Raw genomic sequence first — 26,834 nt, forward strand, 5'->3', positions numbered from 1 at the left:
TTATCGTTGTGTTTCAAGGGTGGAACCCTTTATGCAACTTTATCAACGCAACTGTGCTTGTGAAACCTCCTTAGACCAAAGCTGGTTGAAAATGGTCCTTTCAAATGACAGTTTCTTCTGTCCGTTTTAAGGCCCTTTGCTACTTTATTTAGGATGGTGTTTCCTTTACAATCAAAAGAAAACAAAGAAAAATGCTAATTGTGACAACGACGACAATTAGCACAAAAGACAAATGTACTTAGTTAAAGATTTCCAGCACTTTTCTAACAGCTATACTATGAAGGATGAATACTACCACTGTTTAACAAGTGATGTTACAATAATGGTGTCAGTCAAATGCCCAATCATTGCTACACAGGTTGCGGTCATCCTTTTTATATAACATGCTACCATGGCAACTCAACAACCTGTATAAATTTTCAAAACTTTAATGTTCTCTGAATCCAGTTTACCGAATTTGTTTTAAACTTTGTAAAAGTTGCATCTTATCATGCTTATCGCAACTCGATAATAAAGAATGGGAGTAACCGAGCTCGTTTTTGAGTTATTACAGGTTGTAATGTTAAAACCAATATGCCACAAGAAACCATTTCCGAGTTGTCTTTTGCCTCTTCGTGCGAAAACATCCATAAGAAAAATCGTCCGCGTACAGGTTAAGGACGTTCGCGCGAAAATTTCCTAGTCGATAGATTTTTTAATTTTTTTTTACCGCGGTCAAGTTACTTGTGTAACTCAACAAAATGGGGGTCACCGACTTCGTTTCAGAGATAAAGCGTGTGGAAAACTACCCTGATTTTGAAAAATTGGCGCACATAATTCAGCATGGTCTACAGGGGTTTATATTAAAAATATCAAGGGTGAGTGAACGGGGGCAAACGATCTTAGTCATATTTTGTAGAAGTGGGTCTGTCGCGTAAATAATTCCAAATGTTACCAATGTTGTCACGAAATTTATCCCTTCAAGAGGCAATTGAAACCGTCGCACAGATATACGAAGAGCTAAAAGAACGGAATTCATTGGTGCATTTTGCAAAAAATTCAAACTTCTAGTCGATAGAGTTTCTTCATTTTTTTGCTAAACGCAGAAAATCGGAAGACAAAATGATCCATCAAAAGAAAAATAGGGGTCACCGAACGTCCAAGATCGTTAAATCCAGGTAAAGCTATAGCAATGGCCATTTGCCCTATCATTGTTCATTTTATTATTTAGCGGGCGCTCTCATGCATAACGTGCGTATGAATTTCCGTGCGCAGTAAGGATGCGCAGAAACAATTAGCGCAAACGTCCTTAATTTTCAGGCAAATCAAACTCATTTGATGGACTCATGCGGACTCGTTTTGAAACAGAGGAAGTATATTTTCCAGATTGGTAATATTCCTCTTACTTCTAATTTATTATTTCTTAAATGTTCACTAAGCTGTAAGCTGACAATACACTTGAAACATTCCAAATAAATAAACAAACAAACAAGCAAACGAAAAAAGCAGTGTTTACCACTCAGATCGGCCTGTAGTCAGTGCAACGCACCATCCCACTAACATTCGATTCACCACTTCTAAACAAAAATTGAAGAAAAAGTGGACTGAATTTATGCCAAACGAAGGGATGATGTTTAAAAAAGTACATTTAATATCAAAGTAGTTATAATTTTAGATATCAGAGATTGATCGAAACTTCTTTCAACAGCTCCAAAAGATTTTACTCTGTATCAGAAAATGAGATGGGTAAACATAATCATTTCTGCAAGTCGTCGTTTTATAGTACTTTTTTTCGTACCTATTCACTCTATTATTAACAAAGGAAAACAAGTGACCTTCCTTGCAAACTCGCCCGGCTCGACAGGTCTTTTACTGCTTTCGCAGCCTATATATGGATTACAAGTTCAGAATCGAGTACTCAATGTTCTTCATATATTGATCACGTGATATGTGAAAGAAATAAAACCCATTCAGTTCTCAGTATTCTGAGAAGTTTATTCAAGAAGTTTATTCAAGAACTTTAAAAAGCGACCTCGAATAAACTTCTTGAATAAACTTCTTGAGGCAAATAAACGCTTAGTCTAACAAATTTGAAATACACAACCGGGGAAGTTGATAACCGATAAAATACCGTAAATCACTTTGACAGTGGCGCGACAAAGTGGCTTGACTTAATTAACCTAACCAACCATTTCCTTCTTAGTTATGTTGCTCTCCACCTCCCCATGGGAAGCCATTGTAACTTCTTCTTGCATTGTCCGTCTTCATGCTGTTGTTCATACCACTGAAGGCTCACGTACCTTTTTATGTCCGATATCAAAGTTTGAGGGGCTTTTTTTTGACCTGGTATATTCCGATGATGACATCTTGCCAAAGTAAAGCGGTATGGAACAGAATAGGTTTGAAGAAGTTACATTAGGTAATATTTGTCATTGTTGAGTGGCTTTAGCATTATTAACCGAACAAGCGATAAGTTTGAAGTTTTGGACGACAGTTTAAGTTCAAATAACCTGCGCCGGGGTTTAGACGTTGAAGACCTTTGCAACCTAATTTTTAATTTATTGGTTCTTTCAAGGTGGCCTTTTATCTCGCCAAAACCACCACCGGTCATTCTAGCTTTGTTTCTATACAGTATCGTCCGCAGCAAAGTAGAAGCATATCGTAGAGGAAAGTAACATGTAATAGTTTTTGAATGCTGAAACATGCCACCAAGGAATGGATAAAGTGGCGAACATCCACGAAAACGTATTTAATGCGGCATTTCGTCAAACGAATCTCCGTCAGAAGTGGGTTCAACCATGTGTCTTCAATTACTGAGGAAGATTAAAATATTCCTTCTTATAATTTGGGTTCAAACTGCTTCAACACTGAGGCTGAAATCAGGTTAGTGATATTTTCTTTGATAGTTATGTATTTGTCGATTCACTCTACTAATTGGCTTTGATGCAAACAACTCAATAATTAATAACAAATGGGGGTGCTAAATACATCGACCAAGGTGTTGTCTCTTTTAAGTTAGGTAATATTTTTGCTTGTCCTACGTTTTCTGAAAAATCCGTTCCTTATATTTAAATCCAAATATCGACAGAAAATAAAGAAAATTAACTCCTAGTGTGGTTCTGACGGCAACATGATTCTCAATGATCTAAAACTTCTACCTGCGTTCTCGTTTTCTAATTGATCGTGAAACATGGATGTTTCTTTTATTATTATTATAAGCGCGAGAGACCTTTCATAAATAGAGCATAGCCTTTGTTATAAGGAGAATTAAGTGGTTAAACACATACTATTTTATGATAACTGTGATACATTGTTGCGTTCAAATACAGTAACTAAATTAGGACAGAAATATGTGATGTTGATGAACAAGCACAGATCGCCTAAACTGTAACCTAAATAAAATTTACCAGAGATACTACCAGTTCATGTTCTAAATTTATTTACTAAAATTCATTTTCTTTCGCTCTAGGAAAGGATTCTATCCAAGATAAAGACCATAAAGCATCGCGGCGTTTCCATGTCAACGATTATCAGAACAGTTCTTTGGCTTCAAGACGAACCACATACCGTATTAACATGCCAGCGAAGGTGGCAAAGCTTATTCTCCCCCAAATGACAAATAAGAACCAGGAGACGATTATCAGAATATATCCGGACAGATCAGCTCCGACACAAAATCAAAGTTCAGCAAATTACATGTTAAGCCTCAGTTACAAGAAGCTTAATAATGACGATGTTTCAAATAAACTCAAAATTGGAAGGAGTGCCTGTTATTACGGATATCGTCCAGGCTGCTGTTCGGTTTGTTGTCCCGGATGTAAGTGCTCATATTTCTGTTCAGCTACGCATGGTATCACGAGTAATTTGAGTCTTAAATCCTCGATTTTCTTGAGCCAGTACATTTATTGCCCTGTTGCTATACTATTCAGCCTGAGCATGCGTTGGAAACAGGTGCTGTCGACTTGCTGTAAACAAATTGGATTTCCAAAACGTCCCTCCGCTTCTATATTGTTGTTCTTACTGCTGCTTTAAGTAGCAAGTAAACCCTGGTTACGGTAGTCCCTTCTATTGTTGTTGCCGTTGTTGTTGTTGTTGTTGTTGTTTCTGTTGTCGTTAAGGACCTATGGACTCAATAAAATTCAAATCAACTGTACATTTCCAAATCCTTAATTTGTGTCTATGATTGCAATCTATATAAACAGATACGATTCTCAACTTATGATCACCCCGGTATAAAGATCAAAATATAAATTATATTAAAATGTGTCTATTTTATTTTTGTTTGTTGCAGCGATGTGTAACCCGTCCATGATACCAGGTATCCCTACAAAATGACTAAAGGAAAATAATTAATGTAACTACAATCTAATCTTGTCGTTTTGTTAGCCCATGAACACAAAATACTTTGTCCTGTAAATCTGACCTGAATATAACAGAAAGAAAACATTGTCGTCATAACAACCATAGTAAGCTAATAACCATCCTTCTTCTATTGCCTTACCTAAACTTATTATTCATTGATTTTTTCAGGATCGTGCATGTGCTGTCCCCGTCCGAGTAAGTACCAGATCCATTTTATGTTACAAGTGCTTGTTAGCTTGTGAGCAAGTGCTTACAGGGTAGAGAATGCATTTAGGAATCATTGATATGCAGTGCTATATGCGGCGTGCTGTTCACGTAATTGATTCAGTCTGATATATATCCATCACGATCATTTCATCGGTAAAAAAAACATGAGTAAAATCAGGTCAGTCAGACAGAACCTATGGCCTCTCTAATTTATAGATCACTGCACGCTTCTTTTTGGTTTCGTTCGAACTTTGAACAATCTCTTAAGCTTTAATTGTACTTACTGCCTTACCTTTGGAAAATGCTTCCATTTACTCATCTCGTTCACTGTTATTTTTTTACATGCATAAACCTCACCTCAGTTTGTCCACGGCCACGTAAGTATGTTTTCTATGTGCTAAACAAGTTACAAGTCATATTTAAAGCCATTATTTAACACCGAGAGACTATGATCTAGCTCATAGTCTGTTGGTAACACATGATGTAAAATCTTAGAGTAGTATGGTCATGGATATATATGTTATTTGCCGGCTGGGAGGTCGGTATTGGGAAAAGCTGTGCCCGAGGTTTTGAGAATAAGGCCCAAGGAGAAAAAGAAACGCACGGTTTGAAATAAAGTTGAGTATCTTAGTAATGCGCTTTAAATCAAAGCGACACACATTTACGAAAAATCCAAAAAGGCTTTATTTGCTGCTTTGTTTGACTCTGTGTTGAATGTTTACACTTAAAGTTGTTTTACGGTGCAACAAAAAGCTTGGACCGCTGGTGCGCGCGAGATTAGCAAATCAGATTCAAGGATTTAGGATTCCGGCCCGCTGAAAAGCATTTATTGTTTGTAGAACTCAATTGCAATTGGCATGGTATCATGCAGCTAATAAGATTTCCTAAAGATGCATTCGTAAGAACGAGCTTGTCGTTTAATATATTTTTACAACAATTTATGTCTTTAATTTGCTCCTAACTCTTCATCATTTATGTAATCGTTAATGATATACCTTTTGTTACTCTCAGCTTGCTGCTGTTGCTGCTGTTGTTCCAGCCCACCAGCCCCGCCACCATCACCACCGCCACCCCCAAAAAAGCCACCACCACCTCCCTGCCCTATGGTGTGTCTTCCTTGCAACCCTTGCCCCAGACCTCCCCCGTGCCGTCCAATATGTATACCCCGCCCGATAATCAGACCTTGTCATCACCCATGCCGCATACCAGCACCGCCAGTAACTGGACCGATCGATGGGCCATGTATCTCTGCGCCACCTGTCATGGGACCGTGCCATCCGCCGTGTTTGCCCCAGAGACCATTTTTGCCTGGTCCGCTTCATTCTGCTCCACCAATACAAGCTGGCAGACCAGTAGTGGTGGATCATCCTTTAAAAGGACCCCCTATATTCATCGGTAAGAAGTCATAGCTATTTGAAAAAATATATATAATAATAATAATGCATAATGTATATTGATATTTTAGTACATTGGGGTATTGTTACGTTTGGCATCGTCAACCTAAAATAAGATAAAATAAAACAAACGACGCATTATTTTTGCATATGGCTAAGACATCTGCATAAGTTTCTGATTGCTGAGAGAGTCCTGAAGTTTTTTCTTAATTGACAGCTGAGAAATCGCCGAAAATTTAGCTGGTAACTGAGATTCCATCGTTCCAGCGCCCCAAAGCAAACATTCTTCGTGCATGTCATCGTATATATACTCGTGAAATTTTAAGGATTCACTTTACGAGTGAAATGAGAAAACTCTCTTAAGATTGCACGAGTAAATAGCGGATGCCTTCATTATTCGTTAACAGATCAGTGTCGCGACGTCTTACCGGAATGCAAGGAATTTGCAAGGAGTGGAATGTGTAACCATCCGACGCCTTTCCACAGCATTCAGCAAATACGAAAAATATGTGCCTTCTCCTGCGGCATTTGCAATGAGTAAGTATACACCTACTATTCACTGTCTTTGCACGTTTTCTTGTACGCAGAGTGCTTTCTACCGAAAGTATATGGACATTGCATATCGATACAAACATGTATTTCAGGTTTAGAGGTAGCAAGAGATAAATGTATATTCCAATCGTAGTACAAGGAGGAGAAGGCGAGGGGAGTTAGAACTCCCTTGGGTTTAAATTTTCTTCGCAATAAGACATTGCAAAATTATTTCCTGTTTAGAAAAAAAAGCCCTCAAGCTATTCTACATGATGAGATTTTTCAGTTGGCTGTAATGTCATATGACGTCACATGCCATCCTGCTTCAGTCATCTTGGATTAAAACATTATTTTTTTTTCTCAGAAAGAAAGATAATAACGTGAACGACATTTGTGATAGCAGCCCAGAAATATACTAAGCGTCTGATTTTCTTTTCTTTTTCTTTTTGTTTTTCCCTTCAGTTACGACGAGAACGCAGCGCTACTTCGTAGACACACAAATTCTCCAGTTCATGTTAGGCCGGCAGTACGTGCAAAACTTAACAGAGCCTTGGCACAGATCATCCGAAACCAAGACCTTGAAGGACAATCCACTCTTAGACCTGAGCAGGACAAAGCTGGATCTACCAAACTGGGAGAAGAAACTGGGGAGAAGAGAAGTCGTGACATCATCGATTTTACACGCCAAGCATTCGATCGGAAGTTGCCAAGTGATGTTGAACAAGACGGTTTAAGTGGATCAGGGGCAACTTCTAATAGCCTTGAAGAAACGGCATCAAAAAAGAGTAACAATGAGAAAAGATAAATACTTTAAATTCTCCGGGAGATAATTGTCTTATAGAATAGGCAAGATGCATTGAAAAGAGACAACACGCCCATTAAAACAAACAAATGACGATTTTTATTTCTAAAGAAATAAAGAAACTCATAATGAGTGTAAAAGTAGTCTCAGAGATAAGAATAAAATTTGTATTTTTATGATGAATTTTTGTTGTTGTTATTGTTGTTGTTGCTTTTTTTTTTTCTTATACTATTAAGTAACCTAGGTGGAAAATGCGTCCATCAGGATGTAATTCAAGGGAGGATTTCATCCAGCGAGCAAACAAGCAAGCAAGCAAACAAACAAACAACAGAAACAGCAATTACAGACACAACCCACATCTGTTAAGGACGGTACCTACTAAATACACAGGTTTTTGTGCCAGCTTGGGACCACGCGAAAAAGTATACCTTATAAAGGGCTATTGGAATCCACAAAGAAAAATGTGGGAAACCACGCATTCTTTTGAGATAATCAGCCTTGAACCTCAACCAAAATGCTGACATCAGTATTTTTCTTAAAAAAGAAGGAAAGGATATTTCTTCACAGATTTCCTTGCAATTCGCCTTTACACACAGAAAAGCAAACACATTTAAAAATATCTTTAAACTACATGGCAAATGATAAATATAACATAAAAACCATTTGGTATGTTTTTAGTAACAAAATCGTTGCAACAGCGCTCTTAGCGTCTCTGACAGCCTTTCTCTGGATCAGCTAAAATACAGTTTAAATACCTTTTGCTCACAACCAGAAACTAATAACGTGTTGAATAGGCTTGCCACTTCCATTTCATAACATAAAATGTAGGGGTAACCATGCGTTCTTTTAAAGTTATTCATCTTTTTTGAGAACTTTTACGGTGCCCGTTACATTTTTCCTCTCACCTCCCCAGTAAGTAAGACATTTGCGTCTCTCGCACTTTTTTTGCGCGCGCACTACGCCATCTGCAGGTACATGTTTACGGTCGGATTTCAGTATAATTTTCGACAGATTACAGCTAGGTTTTTAGCTGGAAAACGTTAACAGTTAGTGGTTAGCGATATGCTACTGTTCTGGAGTTCCTGGTTTAAGTACAGGTTCATTTAACTTGATTTGGTCACAGTAGGAATATTTTGCTTTCATTTTAGTCGCGCAATTGGTAGCGTAGTTGATTGCGTCAATTACGAAGTTTACGAAACCACAACGGTAACGCCGAGAACAACGTCGATTAAAAAATAGATTTTTATTTTACCTACGAATCTCGCGGTACTCTAAAGTCATTTACTTTGTATATCACTGTCAAACCTATCACGAAACTGAATCCGGAACCCAGCGATAAATTTGAAATAAAAATTTAAAAAATTAGCCGTCGCAGTTCACGTTTTCCAGACAAGGCAAAATTTGGTTATTTCACGTTGTTGTTGTGCAGAGGACGGCAAAGAAATGTACCTAGAATTATAACGCACGTGCACAGCCATTGTTCTGCTCATTAATTCTTTTGTTCAGTGGCGTTCCCGTTGCCGTTGCCGTCGTGGTTTCGTGAACTCCCCAATGTCAACCCCAGCGCGCGCGTGGCGCTTAAACCATGGCTTGCGTGATGCGCAGAACGTTTGAGCACTAACAAAAGTAGGCATTAAGTACTGTATAAAATGACTAGTTTATACTGAATATTACTGCTCGTTGTAAGGCCTGCACGGTGTTTGATTGGCTAAAAAGATTGTTTTATGAGGAAATACAACACTGATAATTACCTTTTATTGTCGACATGTTACAGCATACCGTAGTTAATAGCAGGGATTGGTTGAGAGGCCCGGTAAACATCAAAGAAGTAAACAAGCAGGCTAAGATTTACGTAGGTAGGTCCTTGACTCAACACATTTTTTGTCTATGCTCACAGACTATGCATGAATTATATAAGCGCAATCCTTCAGTTGGTTAGTTGTCAATTTGGCAGTGCAGGGTCAACCTCCAAAATAGCCAACAAAAACATACAACAAAGAACTTTGCCAGGATTCATAACCATTCCCTCTATCAACTCTGAGCATACTAAGAAACCGAAGCTGCACATTATGCCCTCATTGAACTGACTTAAGGTATAAAGCGACACCAGCTGGCGGCTCGATTCTTTCCTTTTCCATGTTTTTTTTTTTTCCCGTAGATTCTCTTATGTGTCAAATAACTGTAGTGTCTTTTGATAGTGTAACAAAAGGCCTCAGTTTCTTTAATTGTTAAGGAAAAACTGAAGCCAGTGAAGGCCATTTCTGTCGTGTGAGCGCACTCTCGAACATTGCAATAGAACACGAGCGAAAACAATAAAGAGTTACCCAGCAATTACCTCTCTGAGAGATCACAGTATGTCGGCTACAAGGACGCTAATTCAGATCCTTTGCGTCTTTCTTTTGGCGTCCCGCAGAGGTTAGTTTTAGGACCAACATTATTTAATATTCATATGAATAACATATCGAAGGCATGTTATACTTCCACTCTCTCGTTATACGCAGACGATACTGAGATGCATTTCAGCTCTAAGAATATTGATTTAGCTGAGCACAATGTCAACAAGGATCTCAGGAGCGTCAGACACTGGTTTTGTAGGAATGGCCTTATTTGTAAGACAAAAAAGTCGGAAACCATGATTATTGCGTCCCACAAAGCACTCAAAATCACTAGGGACATTAACATATTTTACGACAATTCAACATTAAAACAGCAGAGACATTTTAAGTATCATGGCGTAGTAGTAGACGAATCATTATCATGGAACAATCACATGTCATATGCTGCTTCGAGAGTTAATTCTAAACTGAAATAGAATTTCTTCTTTCCTCAGCCCTGCTATTTTTATTTACGAACTATAAAGCAACAATTCTACCTATTTTAGATTATGGCTGCACGGTATGGGGTTTTTCCGAATAGAAGAACTCCGATTTTCTAGAAAGAAAGCAATGCAAATAATTTAAAGAAAAAAATCACTGAACGTGCACACAGTCAATGAGGGAGAGACTTGGCCTATTGGACAGACACCGTTATTTACGTCTGCAATTAGTAGATAAAATCGTAAATGATTATCACTGTCCCAGGCAACTTCAAGGGTATTTTTTACTGAGATCAGAACTTCGTCGTAAGGCCCTGAGACACAGCAAAGGTGTTGAAGTGATAACTCGGAGGCATCGTAGGATAATTTTATCGGAAACCGTTTTTACTATTATCATAATTATCTATATTTTTTATGTGATCAGTACATTCAGTTCTCTTTATTTTTATGAAATGGTACACGGCTCTCTTCAATTCTTGTTAAACTCGTCGAAAATTGTGAAAGAATACGACCGAGCACAATAAACAAGCAAAATGGAAAGTGGAAAGTGGAAAGTGGAAAGAAATATAAACAAACAAAACATAACAAACAAACCAAAAAGTAAGCCATCGTACTGGATCTTTGACAAGACTATTTGTTCTCGGGCAATTTTGAAGACTGTCGAAATCAATCTTCCCTAATCTCCTTCCGGTAATTATATATTGGTTAGAGATGTTATCGTCTGCAGTGTTGTTAAAGGGTCGTATCGTATCGTATGCTAAACGACTTGATGAACAACGTATGGATGAACTGGCTCATCAGCGGGTGTCTTTATTATTTCGTTATTTGTCTATTACGGCTTTAACCTGTGAAAACCTGTTATGTAGTAGCTAATAACATGGCAGTCTTTAAGTCTCAGTTTTATTAGGGAAAGAAATATGAAATTTGAAATAAGTTTTCTGCATTTTGCTGGTGTTCTGGGAGATTAAGTAGATAAACTAATGGCGACAAGTCGTAACTATTAAACTTATTCCACTGAGTTAGTGACATTAGACATTTGTGGGTGACCACACTTCAGTAGCCTGCACTCCAATATTTACTCAAACAAATAAGACCTCCTGCTGCCAAACGCTCAGACAGAGGAGAACTGTAGCTTATGATAAATAATCCAGTCAGGAACGGAGACAATATACAATAGGGAACTACGATAACGATGTCCTGGTTTGTCACTTGTCTTAGGTTATCTCTTGCCACCATCCTTGTTATCAAAGCAGTCCAAGCAAGGGATCACCATAGAGGTAATATATTTGCTGTTTCACAAATGAGGTTAACACAAAAGATCACCTAATTAGCAAACCCTAAACAAACGAATCAACTGTTTTGTTGTTCTACGTGCGGCTGCAGAAAATAATTATGAATAATGGCCAAATACGTTCTGGGATGGAATGCCAAAACTTACAAACCTAAAACTCTGCTACATACTCTTTAAAAATGTTTCTTACTTCAACCGGCGTTAGAAATGTTCAACTACGATATCAATCCGTTCATTTGTCATTGTGTAAAGCGATTCTATATTACTTGGAGTAATATTTTCTTGATAACCCCTTAGTGGCCACAGCCTGACTTCGGTAATCCAAGTGATTCTTCCCAGCTAGATTTCCAAACTGTATCCCAAATTATTGTTCCTAACTTCTCTATATTATACGATGAAAACAAAATTGTTTTCCTGAGAATATAAATGAACTGATTGCCAACAAGTGGGTGCCATTCATTATTATTATTATTATTATTATTTAGCTCACAAGAAGCAGAAACATGTTAAAGGGTACGATGCCGACAGAGTGACTCGAGCACACCTCCTCTGGGATCTACTTTTAACAAGAAATAAGGATAAAAGAAACTCGATACCTCGTCCTGTGTACAAGCGCAAAAGCATGGAAGTTCACGAAGTGCCTCTTAAACTTGGTTAGTCATTTTCAAGTTCTAGTGGGCAATGATGAACTAAATTTCATGTTGTTAATGATAGTCATTAACCTCTAAATTGCGAGACCTTGCTTTTATCAATGCTGTCTATGTCTATGTCTAATGTTTTGTTTTGTCAGTAATAATGGCACTTACATGTACGTTTTCAATCAAAATCATGAATAAAAGTAAGATGAATCCAACCCCAATGCTAAGTTGTTTGGGCGACCACGCAAGACAGAGATCTCGGGTTAAGTCTGAAAAGTCAAATTTTACTAAGTTTCTCCCTTTGTTGAGTTGTTGAGTTGTTTTGTTTTGTTTTGTTTTATTTGTTGTCGTTGTGGGTGTGGTTTTCATGTAAGGTAAGAGACCTTAAGTTAGACAATGCATTTATGTACTTGAAAATCTCTCAGTCGTTGTTAACTTATCCGCAGGACTCTGCACGGATCAGCACCCACTGTGTAGTTCTTATGCATTGAATGGATTTTGTGACTGGCCTGGAATCTTTCAAAACCTCAACAACATTCATAAGACGTGTGCATTTTCATGTGGATACTGTAAGAAGTTAGTGAGTTGCAATATTTGATACATATATCTTGACCGCTCAGATAAATCCACACACTAATTTAAGACAGACTAGTCTGACCGGCTAAGCTGTAAACCAGGTCGATCAACTGTACAGCTAGTTACTTAATAACTATTCCACTAACGTGATTTGGATTTGACATGATAGGCACGTAGCGCCGAGTTGAATTGGCTAAAAATATCATCTCATATCCAACAAGAGCTGGGTTAGAATAATTGTTTTACTAAAAAAAGCCCCCAAAATATGAAAAAAAAAAAAAAAAAAAAAAAAAAAAATGAAATGAAATAAAATTAAAATGACCCCAAAATCTACAGATACGATTACCATATTTCTAAGGCATGGTATAATTGCGCATATACCATGATGGCTAAGCCAGTCAAAACTCTTGAATTAAAATATCTCATATTAATCGATGTTTAAATAATATCAGTTAGAGCAGTTTTCATTCGAGTGTCATAGGACTAAAACCAAATCCCTAAAGCCATTCACAAATGGCACATACAATCCAATGAACCAGTCAAAACTTGAAATAAGTACATGTAGCTGACACGAAGCGCGGAAAAGCTTGTAAGAAGACTCACAATTGGTTTTGGTCTTACATATCATTGGATGAAAAAGTGGCTCGAGTTTTTTAGACCAATTTTGTGGGATAGTAATGCAAAACCTACTACTTTTCGACCCCTAAGTCAAAAACGTTCTATTTACGTCCTTATTGCATTATAATTATAATTTACCCTGGGTCATTCAAGAAAGATAGTTAGTCAGAATGCAAAAAGCAAACAAACACAAAATACTTATTGTGCGCATGTAATTTTGTTTTTCAAGGAACATACCAGATGGAGAGGTAGACCTCGTCGGAGCCAGTTGGAGTTCACCATGAACTTTGATAGGAATTATTCTCTATCCATGCCTGGGTTTCAGCATACAGGCCTTCAGCTTAAACATGCAAATCACTATTGAAAACGGTTCTATAAACAGCACTGGTTTGTTGTGTGTTTTGTAAGTTTGAAAGCTTGCAACTTGAAACGGGTAATAAAAATATCTACATATATAACCTTCAGACCTCAGCAGAATGGTTCTGATCATACCCAAATCGGACGTTGTTCCAACTAGGGACATAGATCAAAAGTCCAGCCAATGGAGCATTGACGTCTACGGTTTGAACGGCGAAACCAAATTGAAACTGGTTTTGACTGTAGAGAGGCTCTCTCATTTGCCTTTCAAGTAGAAATTGACTCGGTCTTTAGAAGAAACAGCACTGTTTATTAACAAAAAAAATAATTTTTAAGGGAGGGGGCGGGATGGTGAGACAGGAAAGAAAGCTTAGCTGAATACAGAATTATTATTATTATTTTCAATTTAACAATAAAGATTAAGGCTCGGTTTCTTCTTGCGAATCCACAACATTTCGTGGATCAAGCAATCGAACTTTCCCTGACATTTCTTTAGGATCTTAAAGTTGTTAGTCAGGTCACCAACTGTATCAACTCGGTGTTCGTTTTGAAGGTGTTTTCCGATGGCGGTAAATCGGTGTTCCTCAATGCGCTTGTAAAGATGACGGCTAGTGTAACCGACGTATTCTGCATCACACAGATCACATATATAGTTATAAACAACGCACTGTTGATTGATCAAAGGTGGTTTTGGCTCTTGTACTTTGAGATCATCGCCAATTTTACGGCTTCTGAACACCGGCTGTAGTTTGTTTGTTCAAACTACAGCCGGTGTTCAGAAGCCTTAACACACAGTCAGACTCCATTCGCGCAAAAGTATTTGTTTAGGCTTTGAACAGACACTGAACTCATTACCAGTGTTTGACACCTCATTGGAATGAACATGAACATTGAACAGCTATCTTAATCTTAATTTATTCAATTTCGCACCTCTACCATTGGTATAAATTAGTTTACTTTTCGCACAAATATTTTTTAACTTGAAAATGGTGCCAGGATGACACCGAAACGTCGTTGCTCAGTTTTTTCGCTAATCTTTATTGTTAACTGTATTTCCAAATTTAATCTTATTTTCAATTTATTTATAAATATTACTTCCTCGGGCCCCACAGCCGATCACGCAAGCGCACTGTTAGTAAAGACCATCTTAACACTTGGACGTACAAGGGGGAGAAAAGTGGGGGTGGACACCATACCCCCCCCCCCCCCTTCCCATGAAGTTTTTTTCAAAGTTTTGAACAGACGATTTACCCTAAGGGTCTGAAACTTTCAGTAACAGTTCATTCATCCTCCGCAGAAATGTCAATTCTGTGTCCATCATTTCTGATGTTGACTTGGTAACAACAAATTTCATGTCGGTCTGTCCACAAATCAACTTTTGTGACATGATTCTGTATTTTTTCCAGTTTTTTTTTCATCAAATTACATAAACACAAAAAAAATTTGCTCTTTGTAAGCGTTCTGGCTTGTTTTTGTATTGATTTCCGTTATTTCTTGATAGCGAAATTCCAGATGGCGGATCCAAGATGGCGGGCCAAATGACGTAATTTGACGTCATATATCGTCATAACCAACAAAAATGATATCATCTTGTAGAGCAAGCTCAGGGCTATCTAATCAATATAGATGCATTTCGCTGTGCCTTAACAGAACGAAAACCCATGGAAAGGGTTCGATTCCATCCGCCCTTCTTTGTACCACGGTGGGGGGGATGAGTTTGCTTGTACATCCCGGTTTTAACTGAGCCGAGTATTATTTTTTTTCTATTTCACGATCTTAAATTTCATCGTTAACCCCTTTGTCTATTAGGCGTTGTTTTTGCTATGTTTCAAAAGCGATAGTCTAAGTAAAAGCACAAAAGCAAGTATTAATTGATACGGTTCAGTTTTTGGAACTGTGATCTCGTGAAGTTGTAGGTGGTTAATAATTAATAACATCGTTAAAATGCAGACCACCAGTTAGCCAAAACAAGAGTTTGTGGGTCTTCTATTGACATCGAAGTAAGGGGTCAAGAAGTCCTCTATTGCCCACTTAATTCTTCGACTACGATAACATATTTTCAGCTCAAGAGTATTTTGTAAGTGGTTATATGATAGTCATGGAGCACAGCAAAACATGACTTTGAATTCTCGTTTGGGGCCCAGTTATGATTCATTATGAGAGCAACTTTGAGCGCAATTGACCGTTGTACTCGAAATGAACTTTTTAAATATTCTCCTCTGGACTGTCACAATATTCGTGAAAGGTAAAACCGGGAGATCATCCCAAGCAAGAGATTCTTCCGGTATGTATATCGAAACCAATATTACAAAACAGCTACATGCATTACAACAGGACAATTCCAGACAGTTACATCTAATAAGTCAGTTTAAACGGCACTTATTTTGATAACATTAACGTAAGCCTTAGCAATTTATTTATTGCATCCGAGATATCAAAATGCATAAATTTACAGCCGAAAAAATAAATAACACATTTTAAGCTCTTGGATTGAAGAGCTCGATCTTAACAAGACCAACAATAGTTGCAGATCTACATCTGCAGAAACCGTGTTTTATTAGTAGCGAGATATTCTCGAAAACGCGATTCACAGTAATAGAAGTTACTATAACCGTTATGCTGTAAAAAGCCATATCAAAATTGAAAATAATTTACTTGCTCATGCCAAACAAGAAATTACTCGCTTACAAGTACAGCGGCAAAAATGAGAGTTTTGCCGTTGACTGGAAAGGCAAAAGCTCGACGATTAATTCCTCTGATATCTTTGCTAGAGACGAATTTTTGAAGAGTTATTCAAAAAAACAAAAGATATTGCTCTTCGCTGTAGTTAAAAATTTAAGCTGTACATGCATCAGTGTATTACATGTATATTTTAATATAGTTTTCGAACATGTACCAAGGTATTAATAAACTAATATATCTCTCGTACATGAGAAATATTGGTTTAATTTTAATTGCTCTAAGCAGAATTCTCAGGTTTCGACCACATTGATTAGACTGATGCTATATGTAAATACAATGTAACTGATGCGATACCAACCAGATGGTCTAGATAAATCGTTATTTACTAATTGCTATTATGCAGGCAGATATATTGATGTTCTAGCAGTGTTCATTCAGTGGCGATTAGTATAGAGCTAAGAAGCTAAAAAAAAAAATACTCATAACTTACAAGCTTTTTTCTCAGCTTCCTCGTCGTTTCAACGTGAACTCAGATGGCTTATAGAGAAAGTACATCCTATCAACAAGACGTCGTCTGTGGAGACCTTACAGAAAAGCCGTGATATTGAACTATGGAAAACTAGAAAGGCATTCGCGGCAGCTGAACGCGCTATTGGTAAGAGCTTGGGCAAAAGATCTTTGAGCAGAGACTTCCTGAAGAGAGTAACATCACTTATCAAAGAGAAGGAAGATTCATCGATTAAATTGCGTGGTAAGATAAAGTGGTGTAGCGTAGAGTAGATTCAACTCAGGTAGAGCATAACTAAGGTGAGTCGAGTCGGAACAGTGACGCACAGTACTGAGAGGCGCTGAACGACACGGTCTGGTCCGGTAGGGTGCGTTTGGGTGTGGTGTGGTATAGTAAGCGGCAGTTTGACGTGGTACAATGCGCAAGTGCCTTTTTACGTTGTGTAAAATGGACAAGATTAACAATTGCAAATTAAACTGGGTAGTTTAGTTCTGCGTGCAGGAAATTTTATGTTTACTTATGTTCTAATACGTGCGGTGCAACTGAAGATGGATGAGCAATTTTTCAGTATTTATTTTCCTCTTTTGTTTCAGTCTGTAGGCCTAGTCTTGACCTAGCTTTTGCAATTGACGGCTGCGGACGAATGCCTTTCCATATGTGCACAGACTTTGTAAAGGAAGTCATAAGAGTGTCTTCGTTTTCCAAGAGCAATAGTCGAATAGGCGTCATAGTGTACTCAAGAAAAGCAAAGCTATTGTTCGGCTTTAATTACTTTAAGAACGTCGAAGACTTGTTTGGTGCGTTAGACCGTATACGATTCACATCGAAACAGTTAGGAAAACCAGAAAATATTGGAGCTGCCCTGAGCAAGGCTCACGACACGCTCTTTAGTAGGAGTAGAGCGGAGATCCTGAAAGTGTTTTATAGTCATCACTGGGGCTAACGCTGATGATGACATCATTAATCCATCAAAACGTTTACGGAGAGAAGGTGTCATCATATATGGAGTGGGATTTGGCAGTGATGTTGAAAAGTCGCAATTGGAAATCATATCAAGTCTGCCTGTGCACGAGCACGTATTCCTGGCAGAACCCTACCTGTCAAATCCCATCACAGGAGTCTTAAGAAATAAGTTTTGCCAAGGTAATAGGTGGAGATATTCAAACTTGTCTCTCTTAAACTCATGAAAAGTGATAAAGATTAATTGTTTGAATTAAAAGTTACCAAGGGAAGTATTAAATGATATTATTTTTTGTCGCTCTTAACATTATTGTTGATATTATCATGAATATAACTATTAGTTTGTCCCGTTTCAACTGCGAGTTCAAATTATGACATTATTTGTGATAAATGAAAGATGATAAACTTGCAGTTCGGTGAATAAATGATAAAGATGTATCACACACATAACGCTTTCGACACTGCTGATCTTAGCCGTTGCAAAACGCGCGTCACGTATGAACATAGTTTCTCTGTAGCTCAGCGGTTACAGCGCCCAACTGGTATCTGCGATACCGGTTGGGCACTATCGATACTAGGATTAGAACTGGGTCCTAATCCTGTAGGAGACTCAGATTTTTTTCTTTGTCCCAGGCACGTGGCAACATTTCATCTTTATCAAGTAATTATTTCTCAATTTTTTTCTGGGGGGCTTACTTGGCCAACACTTAAACACCTACGTACTCCAAGCTCCAAAGATATGCTGTGTGGGAAAGTTAAAGATGTTCCGCTCGATCATAAACAAGCAAAAACCAAATCTGTAAACATATGCGAACAAATCTTGTCCTTTCATATTCTCAATTTAGGGCAAGCCGACGCCGTGAAACAAGATTCTATTCAAAGACGTAAAGGTATAATTAAATTAAATATATTCATCCGACATTGGTTGATTACTTTTTTTTTTCTGGCTAATTGAGTATATTTGTTGATATTTTGTAGGACCAGCGAAGGTGGTATTTTTGTTGGATGGGTCAGGTGACATAGGCTTCAAAGAAATCGAGTTGTATAAACTATTTGTGAAGGATGTGTATGAAAACTTGAACATTTCCCCAAGTGGCATTACTTTCGGACTTCTTGAATGCGGCAGTAGACATTATACTCAAAAACATATCCTGACTAGAACAGTTCAGAGCTCAAAAATGCTTGACCTCAGCCTTGAAAAACTCGTACCAGCGAATGGAAGTTGTAAGTTGGGACAATCTCTCCAAATGATAAATATGAATATATTTAGGACATTGCCAAGAGATACTCCAAAAGCATTGGTTGTAGTTTTGGCAGGAAAATCGCTCGATGACGCAACTAACACAGCCAAACAACTCAGCAAAAAAGGAGTGAGAATCGTAGCTTTCGGTGCCGGTGGTCACGCTGACATGAGGCAGTTGGTAAGCATAGCAGATTCTCCGCTTTACGCGTTTAAGGTTCCCATGTTGAAGTATTTACCGTCGATGTCTAGTACAGTGGTTGGATTTATAGACGAAGGTCAGTTGCCTAAATTGCCGCAGGTGGCATTTTTTAGTTGATCGTAGGTGAATTAATAGTTTAATTTCATTTCTTCTTCCTAAGGTATTGAAGAAAATATTTCATTTAATACTTTCGTCCCGAAGTTAAACATGTTTCGCTTAGATTCCAAGCCGCCCACAGTATCATCTCATCTACTAGAGTTATATGAAAAACATATATGGCAAAAACGTGTCTAAAAGGTGTCTAACAGTATAAACTAGCCCTAAGCTGCCCATTCATGAATGTGTTATGGACAATACACATTATTTAAGGTCTTATCACTAATGAGCTACTCGTGAATGACCATATTTGGTCTATATTTGAAGACTACTGACTCACTGGCGACTCATGATCACTAAGGCGGCAAAGACGAATTCGCTATTATTAAATCAAAGTTTATATCGTTTATTGTTTTTGTTTTTTTTACATTCGACGGGTTTGAATGATTAAAATACGATAATAAGATCATATTACGCTCATCATAACAGTATTTCCACGTAGTATCGAAACAAAGAAAAAGAAAATGTAAAGTAAAGTACAAATTTTCTCGCTCTCTTTTTACACGATTTGTACAGTGACAAAGCCTAAATACCTGAACAATGAAGTAGCTACATCGAACCTACCTGGAAGTTCTGATGGAGTAAACCAGGCCAGCTATCGCTATTCCAATGACAACACTGATCCCAATGACATCGGCGAGCCCCCTTACAGCGATGACGATTTACTACAAAGTCTTCCTCCAATTCTCGACCAGCTGGAGGGACATGCACCAGGTAGGTATTGTCAAACATAAATCCATGTATAACGTGCGATCCGGCCTGAAAGAACAAGAACGAAAAATAACAGTAGTAATAAGCAGCTCGAGTAGGCGATGATGTTAATAACAGATACAATATTGAGTTTTTGCCACTTATTCACATAACGAGTACAGGATTTTTAGTCTTTCAAGTGCCTGAATCACATTTCCAGACGGTATTGATAAAAAGTTTAGATTTTGGCACGTTAATAAGTAATGCTGGACATAAAGTTATTGGTTAATGTATTATAGTTTTAGATGGAACCTTTTTTTAAAAAAATTCAAAACTATTTTTTTTTATCAATAGATTCTTGGATATCTGCATTAGAAAGCGACAGCATGAAACAAGGAGCTAGTTTTCACCCAAGCCAAAACGTTCTGCCTTCGGAAATCCCAGCTTACGCAGGCGTTGTGGGTGTCCGTCCCATACATGCACTTGAGGGTGGTCAGGTTGGTGCCGCGCAAATTGAGTGGAATTTTGCAGGATCTAAAGTAACTCCCACAACACGGTGGGGGAAAAGTCATTTTCACGATATCAATATTATAGAGAGTAACGCACAAAGCACACAAGGGAGCACTCCATCGAGTAATCAAGAACCAGGAAAACTTCCACCAGATAATAGTAGTCCTGTAAGTCCAGTGACCTCTGCCCAAGGTGGTGTTAACGGGAATTCGGCTACTCCACCTTCTGGTAACAATGGTGCAAACAACCCAACTCCTGGAACTGGTCCAAATCAAGGTGTTGGTAACCAAGGTAACGAAGTTCCAGGAGGAAACAGCCCGGCTTCTTCATCCAGTCCGAGTCAAGTCGGTAGTACTCCATCGTCTGGCACTAATGGTGCAAATGGCCCTGCTCCTGTAACCAGTCCGGGTCAAGTTGGTGGTACTCCATCCTCTGTCACCAAAGTTGCAAACAGCCCGGCCCCTGTTACCAGTCCAAATCAGGTCGGTAGTAACCAAGGTAAAGAAGTTCCAGTGGCGGTTTCTCCACCAGCTGGGGGCTCTATAAATCCTAGTAAAGCTGGAACCAGTGGAAACAGCGGTGCCACGGCAGGAAGTGCTGGGAAATCATTTGGTTTACCCAAAAATCCATCACAATCAAATGGTGGGTAGCTCTAGAATAATTTTAAACTTAATTTGAATTGCGTAATTTGCATTGATCGTGACATGTTTCATTTTTTTAAAGATAGGTACCCTACTTCAACGTGAATGAATCCACGAACGATAACTGAACAACTACTGAACGGGTCACCCCGAAGACCTTTTCCATAATCAGTAAAGGTACTGCAGGGGCTAGATTTCTTGAGTCAAAATTGATGTCAAAAATGATGATCTGTGTTTGCTAAAATAGGTCCCGCGCAAGTGGTGCAAACCCAACTACTACCAATTCAGGTTCTTCCAATTCAGGCCATTCCAATCCAAGCGATACAACCACCAGCAGGAAAAAATCAGCCGTCTGTACTAGTGGTAAATCAGCCTCAAATCCCTCAAGGAAATGGTAATGAAACAAACAATAACAACGAAGTTGGCAACAAAGGAGAAAACAACCAGAATCAAGGAGTACCAACCAGCAGTGTAGCTCCTGCGGGAGGGAAACAGGAAGGAAAAAATGAAACTGGGCAAGGGGAAACTGTTCTCCCGACAACAAGGCAAAGTAATCCTAACCCGTCAGGTTCTGTCAAAAATGTAACCCCCTATCCGGAGAGGAATGAACCATCATCCCTGACAACTTCAGCATCAGAGAGTCCACCGGAAGGAGACAATAAGCCAAGCTCGAGCAAATCGGGCAAACCCAAAAATGGCAACAGCCACCCTTTAACGACACCTCCTGAAAGTAAACGTCCTGCTCAGCACGAAAATATGTCTGGAAACCTGGCTGAATCCGAAAACAAACCAACGCCTCATCTCGCTGCAGCAGGTAGTCCAGCATCTGGCAAAACCTCATCTGAGAAACCAAATGGAGCGTCTGCAAAGCCAACTCAGCAGCCAACGGTTGTGCTATGCCAGATAATATGTGGACCTAAATGTTGTTTTGTTGCGTCAAAACCAACAACGAAGAAATCAAAAATACCGACATCAAAGACAAGTGCCCCACCAACTAGGGCAAAATCGACAAAACCAACAACAGAGTCAGTAGCCGAGGTGATAGCAGGACCACCGATAGCTTTTCGATATCCCCACCGACCAGGATGGTATCCTCACGGAACTCATTCCATTCCGCAGGATCCTTTTCCTATTTTCCCGAATACTCTTCCCGCACCTCTCGATTCACCATCAGAGCCTATTTCCTCATCAATTCAATTCCCTATGTATATGACACTTCCTCCTGCAACAGCCTCTCCGCAAATCAGTTCACATCATGGACGCAACCATCCCTTTCCTTTAGGTAAGACATGCGTAAGAATCAATTTTAAAAATAGCACTTGTGTAAATGTACTAATTCAAGAGCCGGGGGCATTACATTCCGTGTTTGAATATTGATCCCTTCATCCTTGTGGTTTGCACTGATTTGTTTCTTCCTTTCTTTCCAGAGAAATATCTATTTTTGAGCGAAATCGATATCAGTGTGGTCATACACTCAAGAGAAACTATGTTTATTGAGCCAGGATCTTCTATTTCACTAAATAATGGGAAAGGCGTCTTATGTTTGTAGGTCACTGCCAGGACGTACACCCTGACTGCGATACCTTTGTTATGAATGGCATGTGTGATCAATCCACTCCTTTTAAAGAGATATTTAATGTACTCGAGTTATGCAAGCAGTCCTGTGGTGTCTGTGAGAGGTAAGTATTTCTAAAACGGACTGATTTCAAGTTACAATATCGAATAAAAAAGAAAGTTTGAATTGCTTTGCTTCGTGTTCTGTTAAAAGAAATGTAAGTAATCAACTAACCAAGAAATGCCAACTTTGTACGAACGAACAAACAAACGAACGAACAGACGGACAAGATGTCTACTGGAAAGTCAGATTTCTTCAGATTTCTTCAGTGTCCTTGACCTTCTGAACAAGAGACAACAACACGTACCATATATACTGCGGCAGTGTGCGCTACTTAGTGAATGGTGACCGGTGTGTCTTAATGAGTCCAAGATGTAAGTTGGAAGGGGTGTTTACACCTCTATTAGGGTCTCCCAATCCAGAAAGATCAAGGGGAGGCTTAGCCCACAGTCTTCCAGGTGTGTGAGTTAAACGCACAACTGTCAGTAGTGAAATCCGGTTATGAAACCCATTGTGTGTTCATTAAAATATTCTAGAGCCAGTTCAGCAAACGTAAGTATATATGATATCAGGATAAAAAAAAGCAACAACCACAATAATATGATCTAAAGTAGTGTACATGTACATCAAGCTATTTTGTTTTGTTCTGTTTATCCCTCCTCAGTTTCATTAAGCATGGACAGGACGTCAGCTTGGATTCAAGTAATAAAGGCAAAGAGCCTGAAGATATCGGATTCCCAGAGTACAGCAAAAAATTTCTTAAGCGTCAAGTTCGTGGAACTCAGACAACTCAAGAAATACGTTGAAGACAACTGATTTAATTGCGTATTGCTCATAAGATTAGGTGTCATAAAACCAAAGCTAAACCAATTACTTACCAATTAGACTACTTAGCCAATTTCAGACTGAAGTAAAATCACAACCAAACCCAGAGTAATTTCCTGATGAATCTCGACACTTAACTAAACACCGCTCTATAATGGATATGTTCACTATGATTAAAATGTAGCATACTAGCTCCATCGACATTTTAGAACAGTGGCCTGGGACATCATACCTGAATGTAGCGTAGAAAGAACTTGGCTACTTCGTCCGTTTTTCTAGGATTTTGGCTATCCCTCCTATGTCTTATTCCCCTTGTAACAATTTATTTATCCATACAAGTATCTATTTATCCTTGTTACCGTACATCAACTAAAGGAAAATATTTTATCACCTAATTCTGGTTTCAAACGTTTTGCCCATTGTTTGTTTGCTTTTTTTTCTTGTTGTTGTTTGCTTTTTTTTTCTTGTTGTTGTTTGTTTGTTTGTTTGTTTGTTTTTGCTGTTGTTTTGTTTTAATTCCATTAGTTTGCCCTACGTCAGTCCTAGCTTCCATATTTCAGAAAATTTTGCAACTTATCACTGGAAGTCTTTAGAGCTGAAATTTCGCTAAGATGCCTCGCTGAGATGCCCGATTTTAGTAGTAGTCTGTTAATAGACCCTCTGTTTTGTCTTGAGTGTTCGTCGAGATCGCAAACAAAAGTATTAATCTCAAGGGATTTGAAAATATCGAATTCAAGGAGGTTGCCCCGGGGGAACACTGTGAATTTCTCCTGAGAAACTAGATTCCTCGTTTCTTCAGAAACGTTTAACTTTTTTCGCCCGCTTCGCGAACGCTCTCGCGCTAAGCACTCGCTCGTGCCCTCGAAAGAAAAAGCCCTCGTAGCCTGGCTTGGCGTTTGGTCTGTGGATAGACCAACGATCGTCAGGAGATTTCCGTAGACTCTAAAATCTTCAGACGTAAATGATCTTCGAAAATTCTCGGCAATCGTCGATAACTTTCCGAAGTCAGACTGGTAACGTTTCGAATCGTTGAATAAAAACTTTGAGACGCATCTTACATCATCTTAGAGAGAGAGGTTAAACACTGGACAAAAAAAATTCCCATGTCTAAACCAATAATGATTCAGTAACTTTGTCTTCTACCTCGCAAGTCAACTGTCTCAGACCAAATCTAACTTATTAATTGTATTACACATGCGTACAGGCAATACCACAAGGGTAATCCATAATTGAACGGATTCTTAAAATGTAAACTGTGGTTCGCTGAGTCACCCTCAGATTTGCAAATAAACAGGTCATGACAACACTGGGATATCAATTAGGCTTGAATTATTTTCCAATTTCTAAGAAGCCTCCATTAAGCCTTGATACATAAAATCCATGCATTTACGGTGTCGTCGGGATGAAATGAAATCAGTAATGCGACGTTTCACGTGATTTATTTCCGCGTAATGTATCATTCGGTATTTATTCGACTTTTTCCCGCTGTTTGTTTGCTGTTAAATCTCTTCATTCCTTCTTTGGAGGCCAAGCTCTGGAAGTTTCCCCACAGAGAGGGGAAAGGTGTGTTCAGACATTACTATGCTCTTTATGTAGCTATAGCTATAACCTTATGTAATTCCCTGAGGTAACTTTAAAGTCAAAATAGGTCTATTCTTTTAACTTATCGTAAATATTACAAATAATATCTAACCGTTTATAAATATCGCATCTATGTTCTGTTGAACTGTTCATTCGAAGAATTGTTAATGCAGTTAGTTTAACAACAAAAGTACAAAATCCATTTGCTCTTTACTTAACCAACTGACATCGGTAAAATGGTCAGTATGCCAACGACTGGCATCAACCGATCACGATGGCCACGGGTATTCTTAGAAGCAGAGTTATTTACATTTTCATTCCATATGTTTTGGCATCAAATAGTACTTTCAAAGAAATCATTAAACCAGAACGGAATGGGAGGCAATAGGGTTGTGCCAATATCGCTGATAATTCTTTAAAAACGTACTAGTTATCACACGTGGGCACAGGCCTTTGGTAAAGAAAATAACAACAACAATAATAATAATAATAATAATAATAATAATAATAATAATAATATTGTAAGACATAGGCGGCATACGCCATAACACGTTACCAAGGATTATTTTTCTCGAATAGAACTATATATCGATATTGAATTCGATCTCATTTGGGGACATTTCATTTAGGAACAAATGGCATTCATGATAGGATACCAGATCCAACATGAAATCTTGAGAAGAAAACCAGTACTCCGAGAGCAGCAGGTTCAGATGATTCATCTGACGTGAGCCACATTTACGAACCGATTTGTACGATGCTAACAAGGATACGACGGAGAGATTTTCTCCGATTTGGAACGACATACACGGCATTTATCCAGGTACAGTGTAAAATTTAATCGACTTTGAGGCTATTTTGCTCAAAAGGCCTAGGTCTTTAAGACCACAAAGCAGAAATACAGCTGACAATATTCACACTAGTTCACGATTATGTCCAATGCAGGTGGCAATTCCTCTGAAACAATTGATCGATAACAGTTTTCTTTTCAAATGTGTCGGTCTTTGGGAATATAGCCCTATGCGTTCCAGTGGCATGGTTGATGAATATTAATGTAGATGTGGAGCCCTGCGCCTGGATTTAACTGGTTTTTAACATTCATTTGTCTGGGTAGCGAATTCAGAGAATTAACTCAGTTTTGGTGAAATAGAAACTATAATTAGCAGTAAAAACGATTGAAATGTCAGGCACATACGTACTATTCAACGATCGTGAGTTGTTTCTAGCTTTGAGATAAGAGCTCTTATCTTTTGTGGTCGATTTTAACAATGTTATAGTGCTGTGAATAAAGATCTAGGTACAATGTTAAAACGAGGCAGGTTCGGCGTTGTAAAATGTTAGCAAGCCATGCAGACTTAAGAAAGAACACGGAAAATTGACAAGGTCGAATGATAATTGTTGTATTTTCCACTTATCGCCTAACTTGAAAGATGGAACCTGCCGGACCTCAATGAAAAATTTGTTCTACATATTTTATTTTTTCGCTCTGTTAACAGATGTCTGCCTTGCTAGGAGACGACGTGAAACAGCTCAAAATGGAATATGAAAAGTCTTATTCATCCCAAAAGGGAGTAAATGTAAAAGAATCTCAAAGACGATCACAGGCGACAGAATTAAAGAACGACTCACAAGAAAATGTCACTGGTACAAAGAG

General features: G+C 38.5%; 3 protein-coding genes across 3 annotated transcripts; all 3 read left to right on the top strand.

Moving 5' to 3' along the window:
• Positions 1 to 377: 377 nt before the first annotated feature.
• On the top strand, positions 378 to 7,423 carry LOC145480752 (uncharacterized). The gene is made up of 8 exons (XM_081459073.1): positions 378 to 2,862; positions 3,449 to 3,796; positions 4,271 to 4,297; positions 4,510 to 4,536; positions 4,911 to 4,925; positions 5,560 to 5,943; positions 6,350 to 6,479; positions 6,936 to 7,423. The coding sequence occupies exons 1-8, from the start codon at positions 2,778 to 2,780 to the stop codon at positions 7,276 to 7,278; spliced, it is 1,359 nt and encodes a 452-aa protein (XP_081315199.1). The 5' UTR covers positions 378 to 2,777; the 3' UTR covers positions 7,279 to 7,423.
• Positions 7,424 to 10,902: 3,479 nt separating this feature from the next.
• LOC145480750 (uncharacterized) lies at positions 10,903 to 13,986 on the top strand. Its single transcript, XM_081459071.1, has 4 exons — positions 10,903 to 11,367; positions 11,867 to 12,034; positions 12,466 to 12,595; positions 13,443 to 13,986. Exons 1-4 carry the CDS (start codon positions 11,283 to 11,285, stop codon positions 13,495 to 13,497), a joined length of 438 nt encoding a protein of 145 aa, XP_081315197.1. The 5' UTR covers positions 10,903 to 11,282; the 3' UTR covers positions 13,498 to 13,986.
• Positions 13,987 to 15,090: 1,104 nt separating this feature from the next.
• LOC145480751 (uncharacterized) lies at positions 15,091 to 23,752 on the top strand. The gene is made up of 8 exons (XM_081459072.1): positions 15,091 to 15,854; positions 16,758 to 17,003; positions 18,699 to 19,238; positions 19,835 to 20,032; positions 20,363 to 21,160; positions 21,407 to 22,441; positions 22,709 to 22,838; positions 23,439 to 23,752. The coding sequence occupies exons 1-8, from the start codon at positions 15,767 to 15,769 to the stop codon at positions 23,578 to 23,580; spliced, it is 3,177 nt and encodes a 1,058-aa protein (XP_081315198.1). The 5' UTR covers positions 15,091 to 15,766; the 3' UTR covers positions 23,581 to 23,752.
• The last annotated feature ends 3,082 nt before the right edge of the window (positions 23,753 to 26,834 follow it).

Source organism: Orbicella franksi, chromosome 3 (assembly GCF_964199315.1).
Source record: "Orbicella franksi chromosome 3, jaOrbFran1.1, whole genome shotgun sequence".
NCBI classification, from domain to species: domain Eukaryota; kingdom Metazoa; phylum Cnidaria; class Anthozoa; order Scleractinia; family Merulinidae; genus Orbicella; species Orbicella franksi.